The sequence below is a fragment of the Lepisma saccharinum genome, chromosome 15 (genome assembly GCF_977018435.1).
Source record: "Lepisma saccharinum chromosome 15, izLepSacc3.1, whole genome shotgun sequence".
NCBI classification, from domain to species: Eukaryota; Metazoa; Arthropoda; class Insecta; order Zygentoma; family Lepismatidae; genus Lepisma; species Lepisma saccharinum.
In genome coordinates this window covers 24,744,859-24,764,484 of record NC_139243.1, presented here as the reverse complement: position 1 = coordinate 24,764,484, position 19,626 = coordinate 24,744,859, and the positions used below count along the sequence as shown (strand labels likewise).

The window sequence follows — 19,626 nt, the reverse complement described above, 5'->3', positions numbered from 1 at the left end:
AAAAGAATAATTCAAAATAAAGAATTTTCATGTAAAAACTAAACACACAATATCCATATTTGAAAGTATCACATGCATATTTACAAGGGTTGTTCGAAAAGTTCTAAGAATGACCAAGTAAAAACACCTGTTGAAAGTGGTTTAATTTTTCTACATCATGAAACACAGATTCCTCAAGGCTTGCAAAATAGTCCTTCACAGCTGCTTTCACATCATCTCTGATGAAAATCACTTTCCAGCAGTGTCGTGGCGTGGGATTTTTAAAAGTGTTACTGGTTATCAATAGGACATTTAAGGGAGACTTGGGCGCCTCCCCACCTCATGCCCCCCCCCCCAAATGTCTTCCAAGTAGTTCATATAATATTAATCTGGTACGTCTGCAATTCAATACTAGATTTTGGTAAAGTTATTAATCAGGAAAAAAAATGTTGACATACGGACTGAAGCGAAATTGCAAACATTGGTTGTTGACACAATAATACGTAATTTGATACTTACAGAAACATCGAAGGCTACTTATAGAGCAGATCAATCTGACGACTCTTCCTTGAAAATAGTTATATGATGCTGGGGTCCTGGGTTTGAATCCTGGCTTGGACATGGATGTTTGTGATGTCTATTCATCAATTTCATCATGTCATCACTCATCCCCATCTTCGCAAATTAGCCAAAAGTGGCACAAGCTAGGAAAAATCAATCAAATCAAATCAAAAAAGTTCTATGATGCTGTCATAAAGTGAAGTTTTTCATTTGAATTTGAATTTTTGGGTGCGTCATGGTCATGGTCCATGTTATCCACATCCGAATTCCACACATTTTTTTTCACCCGAAAATAGAGTACATGGCCAACAAAAGAGTTTCGACAACTGCGCACATCCACATAACATCGGATAGTCGTTATACCACGAAACATTGAAATGTCGGTCATATCCAGCAAACGACTGGGTTTTTAAATCGTTCAAAATAGGCTTTGGCTTCCCTTTCACCACAATTTCGCTTTTTTCTGCAAAATAACGAACCGAAAAATTGCTTCAAAATATCTTCTATCGCACGATTACACACACTGTTCAGATAGGATGAACCCGCCACCTCGGAACTCGGAGCAAGCTCCATTAATTAATTGACAATGCCCGAAAACAACATAAAGACGAAAGACACCACTCACAAAACTCGCACTGCACAGTCCCTCCCACAAACCGTTGTTTACTTTTGTAACACGTGAAGCACCCTCCTTGCCCCCTCCCCTCTCAGCATCGGCGCTTCCCCAATATTTCCTTTGGTACCTGCAAGAAGTCCAGTTCTACCACTGTTGCCATCTTAGTTCTTTTGAAACCAGATTTGCCCAAATCGCGAAACCTTTCATTTCAAATAAGATTGTAGAATAGATGTAGTCTTCATCTGTTTCCTAACTACTCCCACTCCCATGTTTCGCTAAATCCACTGAAATCTCATTTCTGACACCTCTACTATTTCGTATATTTTACGTCCTTTGCTACCTTTAAGGCTATCGCTTTATAGGATAATCGTGACGACGAGGATGCATGGTGAATTATTGAAATAAAATTATTATTTCTTTGTGTTATGTAATTATTAATTTTTATAATTATGTAAGTAAAATAATAACAATGAACATTGAAATAACCATTTCTTGCTGAGGATTCGAACCTGTGACACCTGACATTTTAGAGCGTGCTTAGGCTTGTAAGTAATGTTTTCACCCAAAAACAGTTCTACCACCTCAAAAACATTGCTTCAATCCGAAATTATTACATTCCTGTGACAACGTATGTCAATCTCAATCGGCCCTTTCAACAATTATCACAAATTCCTGTAACCGAAATAATATTATATATGTGAAATATAGAATTTTAGGTTGACATTTTTAGAAGGACAGCGGACCCATCCCTCTCCTCTCCTTCTCGCCCATGATGTCGAAGAAGGACAAAGAGGGCTTTCGTAATCGCTGATATTTAGAGTAAATACAAAATATCACTTGGTAGTTTGCTTTTCCCCCAGTGTGATTTGATTTTTTAAATTTTGATTTGGCGATTTAAGTCCACTTCATGCACAGTAATGCTAATCGGGACAGTTTAAAGTTGGAGCCGAACCACTTGTGCCTCCACCGGGTATCGAACCCGGGATCCCTTGATTACAAGGCGGCAACGCTACCACTGCGCCATCGTTCCCCAGTGTGACTGGACACCTTCAGAGTAAGATAGACCCGATTAGGCGACTTAGCTCTTTTCAGTCAATTGAATATGGCAACACTGGTCTGTATCCGGTAAGGATCACCGGCAACTGCGCAGGCTAAACAGGCATGCCAAAAACTCGCCTCCTCCTCCCGCGGTCAGTCTTTGCCACAACGCGAAGTCTTCCTTGCGTGGGCTCAGGGCCCTTTCCTCATGTTGCCTGTGGAGGGTACCGGATCAGTCCTCCTCTTCGCTTTTGCCGGTGTCAGAAAAAATGTCAGTCTGCAATATTTACTTTACGACAATATTACCAGTTTATGTATGTAATAATATTTTAAGACAGGTTCTTCAATTCTTTATATTTTGGTGTTACCTGCGGTAACAGCGGCTACATGCACGCCACGCCTCTGCTTTCCAGCCAGGATTTTTTTAAGCTGTGGGAAGAGATGAAAGTCTGAAGGTGCCAGGTCAGTCGAATAAGGGGTGTGTGGCAGCAAAACATACTTCAAGTAGACGATTTTTGCGATTGCAACAATACCCATGCTAGGGCAGACATTGTCCTATGGCATGATGATTTTCTTCACCTTGAATCGTGGTCTTTTTGTACAAATATTTTTGACCAGTTGGTCCAGAAGGTGGGCACAGTACTGTGCATTGATGGTGGATCCAGTTTGGAGATAATCTATTAACAGAATGCCCTTTGCATTGCAAAAAATCGACGCCATGATTTTTTCCACTAATTTGATAGCCTTCGCCCTCTTTGGTGTGGTAAATCATGATGCTTCCACTGTTATGATTGTTCTTTGGTTTCTGGCGTGTAGTAGTGCATCCATGTTTCATCTGTAGTTATGAATCTGCACACAAAATCTGTTGAGTTTTTCTTTAAATGGGCCAGACATTTATTGGACACTCGCATCCACGTTTGCTTTTGATCGACTGTCAACAGACATGGTACTCATCTTACAGACATTTTTCCCATCCCCATTTCTTCCGTCAAAATATGAAACACTTATTCACTTGAGATGTCTATATCTTCAGCAATTTCACGCACCTTCAAACGATGGTCTTTGAACACCATATCATGGACATTTTCAGTCATTTCTGCAGTCGTTGCTGATTTAGGCCTTACAGTACGTGAGTCATCTTGTAAGCTCTCATGGCCATGTTTAAACTTGGTAGTCCACTTTGTCACAGTGGCAAATGAAGGAGCAGAGTCCTCAAAAGTGTCCTTCATATCAGCATGAATTCCTGTCTCCATCATTCCCTTTTTCACGAACTACTTTATCACTGCACGACGCCCAATCTTCTCCATTCTTTCACTACACTCACACTTTCGCTGCTGTTCCTGGCTCTCGACACAAAACAAACAAAGGCACTCGGATGATACTGTGCATATGTTCCTTAAAAGAGTAGGGTATTCCACTGGCAATCATCATTCCGAACTACTGTGGCCATCTGTCAGTCATTCTTAGAACTTTTCAAACAGCCCTCGTAAGTTGCTTTCCCCCCCTATTGATATATTATATAATACTGTTATGTTGCACCTAATAACATATCTGAAATGGATGGCAAATCTTGCCAAAAATATGTATGTAAATTTGGTTTCTCTTTTCGTCTTGATGCTAATGCATTCTTATAATTTGTTAAATCATTTAGTACTTTGTGTAATTGTTCATATTTTCTTGCTCTAATATGTCAAACAATGTATATAATATTTTGTGTCATAAGATTACATGTTTGTCAAAATATATATCAGCATTTTATGTTTTATGCACACTAATAATTAAGAGTAGTACTCAAACTAGGCCTAGTAGGAGAACCCGGAGTGGAACAGAAACCCCCCCTCTTAATGTCTCCATAAGGGGGCACAAGCAAGCGAGAGTCTCTGGAACTAATCAACTATCCATAGCGAGGTGTTGGCAGGTCGTTCGCACCTGGTTTTGGTTTTGTTTTGTAACTTTTTGCACGTCTCGACTCTCAACTTTGAAGGTAAGACAAATTGCTTCATGTAACACATGCCTTCCCTGGTGTGAATGTCAGACATAGTTTGTACTACAGGGTTGCATATTTATTGTTCCATATTTCCCCAGCATTTCCCACTATAACCTCATGTAGCGTAACCGTGTAGGAAATGGTGGAATAGACTAGGGTTCCATTCTGCCCCATGTTGGTATGTTATTGCATTAATCAATAACTATATTCAGACAATCGGCAAGGAAAACAATAGAGTCATCGAGTGAGGACGAAACAAATTTTTACTCGAAGTACAACGAAGGATGGGTTTTCTGCCCAAGCTGTCATAAGTGGGCCCACAACTCATACACAGGAATTGATAGTGATGATGAAACAATCTTTGTTTGTGAAATTTGCATACAATAAAAACTTATTTTGGATGTGAGAAGGTTACATAATTATCATGCAATATCATATCTAGGTAAATGTTCAACAATCATATCACATTTCGAGCACAGTGGTGGGGCAGAATGGGCCGATTTACATTTGTGTATTTTTATATCTGTCAATGTTCATAGAATGTGTACCATCATCTGTAGCCATCTCTTTGTCTAACATATACTTTTTTACAGCCTTTTCAACATTAAGTGTTCCATTCTGCCCCAGGTTCCCCTATACGTTTTATGTTTTACTCGATTCTTATATCTCATTTTGTAACTTATTTTACCTTCTGCTATGAATACATTATGTATCCACTGTTACAAATATGCATCCTTCCTTTGATCTATTTTAAGTTCTCTATTGTGCAATTATATTCCATTCACACCTCAAATTTACAATAATAAACAATAGAGAATATAACCATCTAGATCAGAGTTAAGATAATAATTTAAAGAATTTAAAAAATAAAATAAAAAGGCATTTTGATTAATATTTTATTATTTTAATTTTTTGAAAACTGCTGTCTAAAAGTCACGTTTTATGTACCTATAGAATGGCCCTTTTAACATTTATATGAATGCTAAGTGAATGTTATCATTAGGTGACAATGAATACTGGAGATTGCAGCATATCTAAGATAACACATGACAATTGATAGTTTAAAAATGGAACTATAGACATTATTGTAAAAAAGTGAAATCACATTAAACCATCAAACAAATACCTGAGTAAGAATTCCAGTTTGCACATGCTGATTCTGTTGCTGGGTGGGAACAGCTGTCTATGTTTTCTCAGAAGATGTAGTGAATGGTCTATGAACATATTGAAAGAATCGGCCAAAGATTCTTCCTGTTGGGAGAATAGTATTAATTTTTATTATATTACCAGTGTTATTGTAACTGGGATAATTATAACATATTCAATGCATTTAATTACTTTATGCTCAGCTATTTATTCATATATTTATACATTCTAGAAACTTGTGAAACTTTAAACATAAGTTTCAATAAGTAAATCCCTTGCACATTTGTGGAGTGTATGGGTAGAATCTCTTCTGTTAAAAATACAGAATGTCCAGTGTGATTGACTTAAATAAAGGGTGACTCAAAAGATGGGAAATTTTGAATTGTGTCCTGGCAACCCTGGGAGGTTAGTAGCACTGATTGGCATATACAATGTTGCTCACAACACCTTGCCATTTAGTAATCATGGAGCAGTAGAGTGGTGTGCAGCCTGTCTTTGCAGTCAAAGCATTTTACAAGAATGTCAGTGTGGAGGTCGCACGTACAGCATTTTGGTGTCAGTTCAATATTGGACAACATGGTCATGTTCCATCAGCATATGGATTTAATCTGCTACAACAGAAGAACTTAAGGCAAGAATATGAGAGGAAATTGCCAGGATTCCTGTTGCAATGTTACGTTGCTTCATGCACAATGTCTCTCACATACTGCAGGAATGTCTCGGCAGAGAAAGTGGCCATCTGTCGGTGTTATCTTCAAAAAAATAACTTAACGGTATGAAATTCAACAATGGCAACCTCTGTAATATTCACTGGCTTCACTAAAGATATATGTTCTCTTTTATTAATCTCCATTCTAAAGTTTCCCATTCTTTTGAGCCACCCACCTCTTTATTCCAAAGAAATTGGATCTAACAGCTTTTCATAAATTGGGCATCAAGATTGAATACAAAACAAAAGTAAATAAATAATGTTCATAATTCGGCTATTGAAATAGCTTCTCAATGATAACTTTTATTCAGCATGTTTAATTATACTCTGTCTCTGGAATATGTGGAGCAAGGCCATGCCTAATGGAAGAGAAGGGGAGAAAGTAAGCTGATGGAGCAAAGCTATGAGCCCAAAAGGTTGGTAGTTGCATTCACTCCCTCTCTCATGAGTTCATTGGTCAAGCCCTCTTAAGTCACTATTTGTGCAAAAACTTGTTTTCGTTTTCTTGCTCCAGAGATTTCTGGGACAGAGTATAGTACTCTCCATGACAGTGTGTCTTCTCTATTCCAGCACAAATCACAGTCATAATTTTTGGAGTTTCAGAATTGCTGGCAAAGAAGGGTTGTCCGAGTTATCAAACCTCTTTCACTGCACTGACTGGACAGTCAGTGGCAGGTTCAAACTTAACTAAGACAGTGTAGAAGACAGACAAGATATGAGATGTCAACTGTGGCATGTGCTGTGCTTTTGACAGTGAAAGAGATGGGGCAGTATTGTCTAAGCATGGGATGGACTTTATGTTTAATTAGTATTTAATTTGAACACAATGTACGTGGGTGAGGTGTTAGAGGGAGTGTACTCTTATTGCATATTTACATTTTTTAAGTTTTTAAATTTACCTAACAGAAGTCAACTCAAAATATGTAATTAAAATACCAAAAGCAACAATAGCGGATAATTATTTGTAAGTATAACTTATTCACAAAAATTTGATATGCTGGTAGTACAATTACTGCATTTCTTCCTTAAAATTCAAGTTCAAATTCTGCACATTTTAAATGAATAATAAGAAAATGAAGACAAAAAGGACTGTTTTTTATCGGGGGATTTTCTTTCTCCAGATTTAGAAATGTAGATCCTGCCCAGGAAAAAAACTCCATATGGGGGAAAATTACCTGGTTTCCACACAGTCAATTTAGACACTGTATTTAATTGACCAAACTAATTCAGTGCAGTCTATGGAACTATGAAATTATTTTTATTTTTGATTATTGAATAGATACACACATGTATTTCACGTCACACTAAAATTCCACAGCATGAATTGTATTGTTATATAAAACAGGTATGAAATGAGTAATGTATCAATAATGATAAACAAGCTTGTAATGAAAATTATGTTAATTCATATATAGGTGGCACCACTTTAAAAACGATACAGCACTGAAATACATTCCAGGAATGTCTAATTTCATTACACAGGTATATCATTGTGATGTATCTATGACTTGTGTGCTCTATGACAAATCATTATCCATAAACAGAATATTCCTCCATTCTTCTATCTTCCCTACTTATTTCATTCTTACCTCTTCTCTTGACAGCATTTCCATTCCCCACTCCTGATCCAATTCCTGAAGCATTCTATACAGAATTCTGTAGTCAAAAGGGGATTCCATAGATTTCATACAATAGGCAATCCATCGAACAACCGCCAGTTGAAGATTAGTGACATCCCCTTGTATAGCATGCTGATGCAATATTGTTTGGGCAACATGGGGAAGTTCACCTGACCACTGCCATGATGGTCCCTACATAGAAAAATGTTGTTCAAATGTTAAATTTAGAAAAATTCCATTGTAACTTAATACATGACCTGCAAAATATTACAACACAATGTATATTACAGTGTCACTTCTAATGACATAAACTTGACAAGAAATAAACCATAGACTTTATATATTTTTTGTGTAATCTTGTAATCATCATTAGTGCTTAATTCTGCAAATTTCAAGATGGTGTGAACATCAACAGGAACAAAGGTTCTGCTTGCTGTCTTTATTTTAGACTTGCCAACTCTCTCAGAATCAAACTCACTCTCCCCCGTCTCCCAGATAAATTTTGTAGTCTCCCAGAAATACGAGATATATTATTATTATTATTATTATTATTATTATTATTATTATCATCATCTTTTGGTGTGCACTTTCTGGCTTTGAGCTCTAGGCATGGGACGCGCACAGGTTCAAGTCTCCTGGGAGAAGCGTAACAACTTTTCTCCTGAGATTTCGGCCTGTGTATGAGACAGGTGGCCACCCACCATCGTGAGGAACTTCGGGAGCTCTGAATTAGTAGCTCCCCAATAGTGAAAACCTAGAACAATGACTGGGAGTTCGTCGTGCTGACCACACGTTACCCTGTAACTGGTTGAACGATCGGCCCACTGCGTTGCACCACAAGTTATTATTATTGTTGTTATGTGTGTTTGTGATAGTCCATTCATCCATCTCATCGCCATTTACACTCGTCGTCGCGATTAACCAAAATTGTCAAAAAAGTGACAAACAAAATCAATCATCCAAGTGATAGCCTCATGAGAAAAAGTCGTGGATCCGTCATTGATATGCATGGAACGTACCTTTCCTCCAGACCATACGTTTCCAAAGAAAATTAAGTTCAGGAAGCGTGACTTTTGGACCAGTTAGTGCAGGTATGTAGCCAGGGGGAGAGCTCGGGGGGCTAAAGCCCCCACAAATCCTACAAATGCCTAATTTACATACTGTACAGTGCTAATTAATTTTATTTTCTTAGCAGGATTAAACATATTGTACAAAAAGTTTGAATATACTGAGAAATGTATCTTTAGCGCTTATACCACCACTTTTTTGCCTTTAGATGACGGCTGCTGATAAGGTTTGAGCCCCCAAAATAAAATTCTGGGTACGGGCCTGACTTAGTGAAAGTCACAAGCTTTACGAGAGGCATTTTGGAACGGTCAATATTCATAATGGTTTACATATGAGAATTTTGGAAGGCGTTTATTAATCTTGGCTAGACATTAACGATTCACCAATCCAAAAGTGACTGCAGCCATCATTTCGATATCAGCACCCAATAGGGCAAATTTCCTTACATAGTCGATAGTGGTTAAATGGACAAGTGAAAAAAACTACAAAGGGAAGGTACCACGAAGCTAAATTTGCCTCCTTATGGATTCCACACCCGCAGGAGGCCAACCGTTGGTTTCAAACTCCTCTGCAATTTTGTCGTACACATTCCAGACAGAGGACTGAGTGGAATGTTGGAATGCCAGTCTTCTGAGTAACTTCTCCTCGATTAACGTCATCTGCAGGGAAGAGCGGGAATTTTAAGAGAATACTTTTCCTTTAAAAAACTGACAAGCCTTGAAGGATCAATTGGTAATATCAGTAGACGTGTTTGGTAACCAAATATTTGGTTCAGGATCTGCAGGATGCCATGCACTTGAAGCCAAGAGGGCAATGTTGCCAGCTCCGTGCTGAAGAAATACGCCGAGTACTACCTAAAACAAGCTAAAAATCATTACAATGGGGGTTATTCGTGAGTAAACAAAAAATAATCGATCAGGCAATTCGATTATAGATGGCGGGGAAAGAACTTCCGGTTTCCGCAATTTTCCAATGTAAACAAGTGGAATACAGATCGTCACCGAGCATAGAGTAAGGTTGGACAAGACTGCGCAGTTTGAGTTCATAACTTTATATTCAAGCTATGAAACTACAGACACACATGAAAAAAGCAATCACATTGCACTATCCTTTGCTTACTCACAGTAAATTTTCGAAAGGTGAATAAACAATATTTCTGCATGAAACAATTACAAAACCGTGACCATGCAAATTCGTAGTCTTACCCGCACTGCGGGGTAAGACTGCAATCAAGTTCGGGTAAGAATGCGCACTTTCTACACAGAGTCACATTTGTATAAAAAGAAACACAAATCACCTTAAAAAGTTCTTCTAACATATGGGATACATTTCTCGTGGCATTCTCACAGTAGGCACAGCGAATCCCGTCCTCCACTTGGGTTAGGAATCGCTAACACAAATCACAAATAAAGGTTCCTGTTTCATACGAGGTGCAATTTTCATGCCACCACTCGTCACATGTGGAACACTGGATCCAATCCTCTACTGGAGGATAGCTGTACTTCTCACTACAACCTGGGCAATTGTACTCTTTCTTCTGGCGTTTTCTGCTTGCTACATCTTCTTCAACAACGATGTTCCGTTTCTGTTTCCCCTGAACTTTCTTCTTACTCTTCTCAACCAACGAGGCTTCCAAGTTGACTTTGAATGGAGATCCAGTTAACACCTGAGACTGCCTTCCCTTTCGTCGGCGGTGCTGAATATGCTCTGCACGTGGAAGTGGTGAATCTGGTTAACGGAAATGTGCCCATTTGATCCAGTATTGTTAACCCCACTTGTTGAAGGCTACTCACCTGGAGTTTCAGCTGATGCATGAGCCACATTTGCCTTCTGTGGCACGTCATTGGTGGATGGTCCAGTATTGTTAACCCCATTTGTTGAAGACTGCTCACCTGGAGTTGGATCTGATACATTTGTCACAGTAGAGGGAAGAAACTCGTCCTCAGTGAAGATGTCTTGATTGAAAGGGCATAATCCAGTCACTTCAAAGCCCTTCATGTCATTCCCAACTGTAGCTGCCTTCCCATATGCCTTTGTAAAAATGGATGCCACTTGGAAAACTGTGATTGGAGGACCCGGATGGTAACTCATCCACCTATCACACTAAGATGAATAAAACGACTTAAGTGGACCAAAAATGATCTATCTAATGGCTGGGCCTTGTGAGCCACACACTTGCACCTGCAAGCCACACACTTGTGGGGTAAAACTACGCACGTGCGCAGTCGTGCCCCGTGCTGCATTCCTGAACAAATCACGTGATGCTGTCCTGCCATTGCACAAAGTAATGGAAACTAATACGCAGGTGGACTCGGCATTAACACAGCTTCTTCTATCCATCAACATCGTAATATTGTATACATTCACAGTGACGTAGTACTCAAAACACGTAGTACCAAAATAAATAGCAAACACCGTCAAAATCTTTTCACTTACCTCTCTCAGCACAACGAATTTCAAACCTATCTTCACCACTGTCCACAGCTAGCTACCATCTTGGACGAATTAACGGTGGCGCAGTGGTGCCAACTGTGTGTGATTTTCACCTCAAAAAACCAGTGCGCAGTCTTACCCGCCGCGCAATCTTACCCCACCTTACTCTATTTCCTTATAAAAGATCGGATACAAAATGGATCACTTGAAATTTTTCAGTGATATAGAGAAACAAAGGTACCTAGAAAAGATTGACAATTTCCCTGTTCCTTTGGATGTAGATTTACGGAAAAATAGTAGTCTTTTCCAAGACAATGTTGATTTTCTACCAACAAATTCGCGTTAAAACTTCTGCAGGTTGAAATAAAGCTTACATAAATTATAAACATTGGAATACTTTAATTTTACAACAGTAAAATGTAGCTATAATTTTCGACACTGTGTATTCAAATACAGCCCCTTTAATTTTAGATTAATTTTATCATATTGCTATTTTAGATCATATATACTTTTAAATGTATCTATTGTGAATAAGACTACTTGCTGATTTGCCCGAATAGGTGGCTCACGAACACACGCTGACACATCGCTTTCATTTGCTTAAGATCCGCCAGGTTTAGCGAATTCTTGCTAAAGTTTGCAACTATGTAGCACAGACCTTTTCGAGTCCCACTAGACATGCCTTGTATATGCTGCGCTCTGGTGCCGAATGTAAGAAGTATTGCCGCTTGCATCAGGGTTCACACCTCCATGTGTTCGCACAGCGTAGTGAACTTTTTCGGGGTATAGTGCCAACAGCCCCTTAGCTGTTAGTTCTATGCAACACGCACAGCAATTGTGTTCAACGCCCTCCGTGGAACACCGTGGGAGTCAGTGTTACCAACTATCTAGAAACGTTATCAGGCGTGAAAGTAAATCGCGTCAGAGTAAATGGTGTGTATATACTCGTACATCAAACAAAGTATTTTTTCCAATAAATATATGCGTGTTTGCATTTAATATGTACGTAATTTAAGACATGTACATGAGTGTTCACGTGCTCATGCGAACATTATCAAGCGACGCGCCTGTCACTTTCATGTTTGCTAACATAAAACGTACATAACTGCTCAGGGTCACTGCTACTGTTAGTGTACTGAACATTATTCTTAACAGTTTGTCTGCTTAACTAATCTTGTATTAATGCGAACAACACGCCCTCTCCCCCTTCCAAAGCGACTCTAAAGGCATAAGAGGCAGTAACGAAGCGCAGTCTTACGAAGGAGGCAAGCGATGTTTCAGTACAACAAAACAAGTAGTACAATGGTTTATAGCCTCATTGGCCTGTTCGCTGCATTTCACAAAATATCATAATAAAGTGACGGTACTAAAAATAAACCATATGATCCGCAAACGTCACATTTACTTTCAAAATTCCAGGTAACGTTATTCATACGGTAGTAAACGTCTTACATATGCGACCTTTCCGCATACGACTAAAGGTGTACGGAATTTCTTATTTATTTATTAGTACCCACTTTAAACTGTAGGTCCAGTACCAATTAACCTTATTGTGCATAAAGTAGACTTAAAACACGAACTCAACAAAAACAATAAAACTTAAAACATGTTCTTCTGTTCACAATGTGCACAATGTATGCGATTTACTTCTGTGCTGTGTACAAATATCAGTAGATAGTTCTTTTTCAGATAGCTTTATATTCACCACAAGTTCTATTCAAAAGCCGCCAATTTATTGAATGTAGTTGTAAAATTTGAGAAACAGCGCACCTGAATTACTGTGTAAATAATTTGGCAGTTGCAAATACTGGTAGTGGTGAAGACTTCTGACGTAATTTGAGCTGGACCGAGCTGGACGCAGGGTGTAGACCAAGGTCCGTCGAATCTTACCCCTCCCTGGGGAAACTCTTCACGGGGTGCAGACATTCCACTTCCTGGAAACACAAACGCTCACCCTTTGCCATCTGGCCCCAACTCCCAATGTCAATTTTTTACGCGTTTTACATTTCGCGAAATCTAAAATAATTTGTAATATAATATGATACATATAGAATTTAGAACAGTGATAATAACTTGTTTTAGTTATTTTATGACTAAGAATTATTATTATATTCGCGATCTTGTTTACGTGTTCATGAAGATAAATAATCGTTACTAGTTTTTGCTGGCAATGTATCCACAGATGTATCCTTCTGCTTTCGGTTGAGCTCGGCTATTTTCGGGAATCGCGCAAGCTCAGGAAGCAGAGCTTTTTGTAGAAGCATGGTGGACGGTTTCCACCCGAATTTCACGCTTCGCCATGTGACTCCTTCGCAAGCATTGAGCCTGGTGCTTGCTACAGCTCTGCTGAGGGAGTTTGCGGCCGTAATTTTTCGCGAAATCGAGTGCGATGAAAACTACATAATGTTAAAGCATTAAGTATATTAAATTATATTCGAATAACGCAAGCAGTGCTTGCATTGCTTGTACTAACGGGTGTTCCAAAATGATCTTTACAACTTTGATCACGTATATTTCAGAAATGGGGATTGGTAGAAAGGCGCGGTTTGCGGCAGAATGTTCACACACACCTAAAGTTTTTTTTTAAATTTGTTTTTGCAGGTTAATCATTGATAATGTTCACACATAACTGAAGTTCTGTTTTTTCTGTTTTTGCAAGTTAGTTATTGACGAAATGGCCACCCCCCAGCAGATGGCACAGTGTGTGGAATGGTGGATAGAGACCAAATCTGACACCCAGGTCCAGCGGGACTTCCGGACACGTTACAGAAGCACACCACCATCACGTCCTACTATCAGACAGTGGTACACGAGGTTCAAGGAATCCGGAAGTGTCATGAAGAGGACGAGTTCTGGGCGTCCGAGCACGAGTGATGCAGATGTGGAACGGGTGCAACAGGCATTTACCCGGAGCCCAACCAAATCAATCCGTCAAGCATCTCGCCAGTTGCAGCTACCAACAACCACGGTGCACAGGGTGCTACACAAGAGACTGAAGCTTCATGCCTACAAGGTGCAGCTGCTGCATGCAATTCACCCTAATGACAGACCAAATCGCAAAAACTTTGCAATTGAGATTCTGAGTCGCATCGACGATGACCCAGACTTTCTGAAAAAGGTGATGTTCACGGACGAAGCTTGCTTTCATGTGTCCGGGAAGGTAAACCGACACAATGTAAGGATCTGGGGCTCTGAGAACCCCCACTCTAGCATGGAAATTGTGCGAGACAGCCCAAAGGTCAACGTGTGGTGTGGTCTGCTTCATGACCGTGTGGTGGGACAATTTTTCTTTGCAGAGTCTTCAATAACCTCGACTGTGTATGTGGACATGTTGCAACAGTTTGCATTTCCACAGGTCGAAGAACTGCAACCTGACATCATGCTGCAGCAGGATGGTGCCCCTCCTCACTGGGCTTTGATCGTTAGGCAGGCTTTGGACGACACATTTCCAGGTCGCTGGATTGGCAGAGAAGGACCCATTCCCTGCCCCCAAGGTCTCCAGACATAACCCCATTAGATTTTTTCTTTGGGACTTTGTTAAGGATACTGTCTACCGGACCCCGGTGCGGGACCTGCGGGAACTGCGAGCTCGCACCAGAGCAGCAATTGCCTGTTAAACGACTACTAAAACTTTAGGTGTGTGTGAACATTCTGCCGCAAACAGAACCTTTCTACCAATCCCCATTTCTGAAATATACGTGATCAAAGTTGTAAAGATCATTTTGGAACACCCGTATATCTTCGCCTCTGATAAGAGGTGGTGTTTCATTTCAACCCCTTCGCCGCGATCACCCACAGGCAGGTAGAAAAAACTGTACATAATAACCATAACTAAAAATCCATAACAAGTCAATCAAGTTATTAACAAGTTAAAATAGTTAATAATATAATATTATCAAAACTCATTCTGGTATCCGTATGGATAGTTTGAAATTTGATGTTTAGGGAATAGTATATTATGTTTTCTTTATAAGTCTTGTGATATGAGGATGTCCAGATATGCTGCTAAAATGTGATTTTATTTTAGGGTTAGTTATTGTATGCATGTTATTTTATATTATGTTCTATATTTTATTCTTGGGGGTTGCGAATAAGTAAATAAAATAAAACAATTCAGGGATCCAGAACAGTTGGAAATGTGTTTTATTGTTTATATTGTTATTATTATTATTTCGTGAATATAGATCGATGCTTCTTCTAGTCTCACCTTGAATCTGGACACTTCGTGGCCAATGAAAAGCACATGTAGCCTCTCCTGCTGTCGAATCTCTGACCAATTGTCCTCCTCTGAGAGTCCCCTGTCCTCTCGCGTTGACAGCCACAGCTTCAGGCGGATCCGCCCTTGGATATTGGACCTCTGGGTGCGGGCTTCCAACTTGTACCAACAGTCCAAGCCGGTGGACGGGATGTCCTGAACAAAGAAAGCATCATCATCACATAATCTTATTATGTACAAATGTACACACGGTACTATACTTGCTGCAAAGCCTTATTTTTAGCAATTTAGGTACAGTAAAACCTCCTTAATCAGGACCCCGATAAGCCAGACTTTGCTTAATTCGGACAGGCAGAAAAAAAGCAGAATGCAAGGTTTTAAATGTAGCAAGAAGTCAACAAGAGAACTTCCCAAAGGAAAGGCAGTCAACCACTGATTAAATTATGTTTCCCGCAGACTTTGTACTGTACTGTATAGCGTATTTAGGCGTATGCCCTTTAAATACACCATAATAAACGTGTTTTGTTGCTATAAACGGAGTTTTAATGCACTTTCTACTGTTCTTTTAGGTTATTTCAGTTAATCCGGACTTTCGTTAAAGCGGTCAACTTATCCCCCCCCCCATTAGTCCGGATTAATGAGGGTTTACTGTACTTAGAAGTAAAAACAAACAAAAAAACATTGCAACATACCGTGAAGCATTTAATGATGTGGAGATAAGAGCCTCACACATTCACAATCTTGAGAATTTGTGGAGGTGAAGTGATCAGCACCACGCCCCGGTCGCCTTTACCTCCTGGGTTGCATCCAAGAGCTCATTTATTAGAGGCTGGATGAACCCCAGAGCCGCTGTATGCAGAGATACTGCTAGAAAAATTTTCACCTGATCATCACTCACTCCAGTAATGGAACCAGGGCCCCCCGGGTGGCAGCCATACGCTCTAACGATTGGACCACCGCGGCTTGTATTATTATTATTATTAAATCGTCTTTATTGTAGCGGGTGTATTTCGGCCTCGACGGTTCGATTTTACAACAAATGTTTGAAAATGTTTAAACTTATAGAACACAAGCTTATAAATGCCAAGAGACTTGCAAGCTTATTGGATCAACATTTTCTGATGATAGGTTGCTTTATTGAGGAGCCGGCCCCGGTGGCGCAGTGCAGGAGCGTATATTCTAGGCTAGCTAGGCTATCTGCGAAGCCTGAAGTCTAGAAAATAAAATACAGGAGAAAAATAGATCAGAAATTGTAAACAAAATTATTTATATCAGTGAGATGTTGATGGTGATTCTGGAGTTGGTAACCTGATTTCATATGAGTTGGCAACCTGATTTCCTATGAGTTGGCAACCTGACTTCCTATGGGTTGGCAAACTGATTTCTTATGGGTTGGCAAACTGATTTCCTATGAGTTGGCAACCTCATTTCTTATGAGTTGGCAACCTGATTTCTTAGGAGTTGGTAAATTAATTTCTATTCATAGCCTAGGACCCCGTGACATAGTGAGTGGCCTAGATCTTTGACTCAGTATACGCCACTGGCGCAGTGGTTAGCACATCGCGCTACGACACCAGGGGTCCCGGGCTCGAATCCTGGCCTGGGTATGGATGTTTGTGAGTGTCCATCAATTTCAGCATATCAACACTCATCCCCATCTTCGCAAATTAGCCAAAGGTGGCACAAAAAGCGAAGTAAAATAAAGTAAATCAATCAATTTATTGAGGACATGTAGAATTTATGTATTCATGATGCCTAGAATGGTCGCAAATTACAGGTTAGCAAGACACCAGTCAAAAGTGAATTATGACGCTGTTGCTGCAGTAGTTTCTTTCTTTTCAATGACAAAAATACAGTCTTATTGGTCTCGTTTCAAAGCTCAGCCAGACGACTGAAAATTTCCATGTTCATGTGAACTATTTCTCGTTTACTCGTAAATGAAATATTTTCTTGAGCTACAGTTTGAGATGTGATAGAAAAAAAACACGTAAATACACTTACATATTTCGGCAGTTAAATTCTTAATAGTTTCCACACGCTCTAACACCCCCATATTTTCCTAGAACCAGTGTGCGAATTGAGCTTTTTACTTTGAGGGGATGCCTTCAATCCTTGTCGTGTTTGTGATTTCCTTTCCCGGGGGAGGGGAGTAGATATTTTTAGGTATGAATCTTTGTATGTTAGCAGTTAGTAAAGTCTACTATTGCCTGCCAGTTCTAAGTACCTGGGACATTAAATCATATGATAACATTTAGATGTAATTTAGAAACGGTATACAGGGTGAACAGAAACTATAGGGACAAACTTCAGGAGGTGATTCCTGATAAGTAAGGGAACAAAAAAGTTCATATCAACATATGTCCGGAAACGTATATTTATCAAGGTACGAGGGCGGGCTGAAAGGTAATGCCTCCTATTTTTTTATGACGGTGTAAAGACATCTTGGATTTTGAGCAACCATGCATTGTACTCTTCAGACTTTCCCCCTTCTCTATTCCAAGTTTCAAACTTCTATCACCAAGGGTTGCCGAAGTAGAGCGAGGAAAATGGCAGCATGTAACCAGACTATGTCGGTGCACCTGAAACTGCGGGTGGTGACCGAGTTTCTAACTGCAGACAATGTGTCCCCCAATTGACATTCATCAGATAATGAAGGCTTTTCATGGCAATGAATGTGTAACGTCAGTATTGTATGATGTTGGGCTGTTCCTGCTCACACTGAAAACCCCTGCTGAGGAACTCTCAACAAGGAACTTCTTGAGAGTTCCTCAGCAGGGGTTTTCAGTGTGAGCAGGAACAGCCCAACATCATACAATACTGACGTTACACATTCATTGCCATGAAAAGCCTTCATTATCTGATGAATGTCAATTGGGGGACACATTGTCTGCAGTTAGAAACTCGGTCACCACCCGCAGTTTCAGGTGCACCGACATAGTCTGGTTACATGCTGCCATTTTCCTCGCTCTACTTCGGCAACCCTTGGTGATAGAAGTTTGAAACTTGGAATAGAGAAGGGGGAAAGTCTGAAGAGTACAATGCATGGTTGCTCAAAATCCAAGATGTCTTTACACCGTCATAAAAAAATAGGAGGCATTACCTTTCAGCCCGCCCTCGTACCTTGATAAATATACGTTTCCGGACATATGTTGATATGAACTTTTTTGTTCCCTTACTTATCAGGAATCACCTCCTGAAGTTTGTCCCTATAGTTTCTGTTCACCCTGTATTTACAGCCTAAGAAAATCCAAACCCATACACAAAAAGAGTTACTGAACTAGTAACACCGAGAAAACTTGACAAATATCTATTGCGCGTTCAACTCAAACACGGCGTGCGGCGAGAAATGTGATCTACGTACCTCCAACGAATAAGGCTGACGAAATTAACTCTTCTCTTTTTTACTATTTATTTGAACACAACAGGCGAATGTCCAATTATAGTGTTCCATATTTTCTGATAAACATAAAATATGTCAACGCTAAAGTACACTGTAAATGTACACAAACAAAGTATAGTTACTAAAAACAAAAACATTGAAATAATAATACAAGTACGATTGAAAAAGTAACATAAAATGTCAGACGTAACTATCCAATACAAAAATTGCCTACATGAACACAAAATTTCAAATATTACAACGTATAAATAATATATTTACACTCAATGTTTCAGATCTGAACCTCCACGGACAAAACAAAATATAAAGAGATACTTACATATTGCATTATTATTTTAGATATAAACACAGTAAAATTCAAGGATGGAAGATATAACCTAGGGGCTTGTCTTTATTACATTATGAACTATAGTGAATTAAAATAAAACTTCATTTTGGAACTGAAGTCCTCATTCGTTCTGAGTATTTGAATGAGTTGATATTTACAACAAAACATTCGGTAAACTATTAATTAATAAATATTAGCATATTACAGTCCGTTTTTATTCATTTATGAATCTACAGTAATTTGTATTTATTTTATTTACTTATTCATTGACCACAACAGGCTGATGCCCAATTACAGTGTTCTACATAATGCCATGGCAGTAGGTTTTTGTATTTTATTTGGCAATTGGCAGAAAACTTCAGAGGAGAAGCAGGATGCAATTATCTTAAAGATTAATTAACTGTTTTCCCGAATGATTTTTCAGTGGTGTTTGTTCCATACTTAAGAAATGGTATAATATACTGTAGTTTCAATTCTATTTTCTTCGACGGGGATAAGAACATGGCAGGGGTGACTTTTTTTATTG

The 19,626-nt window shown here is 39.3% G+C and overlaps 1 protein-coding gene across 3 annotated transcripts in view; it reads right to left on the bottom strand.

The window, feature by feature from the left end:
• unc-13-4A (BAI1 associated protein 3) overlaps window positions 1–19,626 on the bottom strand; it is a 747,588-nt gene that overhangs the window by 79,369 nt on the left and 648,593 nt on the right. For all 3 annotated transcript variants that reach the window (XM_083136749.1, XM_083136752.1, XM_083136751.1), the window contains exons 10-12: window positions 15,364–15,567; window positions 7,626–7,847; window positions 5,308–5,432 (exon numbers count right to left, since the gene is read on the bottom strand). In XM_083136749.1, coding sequence (XP_082992875.1) covers window positions 5,308–5,432; window positions 7,626–7,847; window positions 15,364–15,567 — 551 coding nt within the window. The remainder of the gene's footprint in view (window positions 1–5,307; window positions 5,433–7,625; window positions 7,848–15,363; window positions 15,568–19,626) is intronic.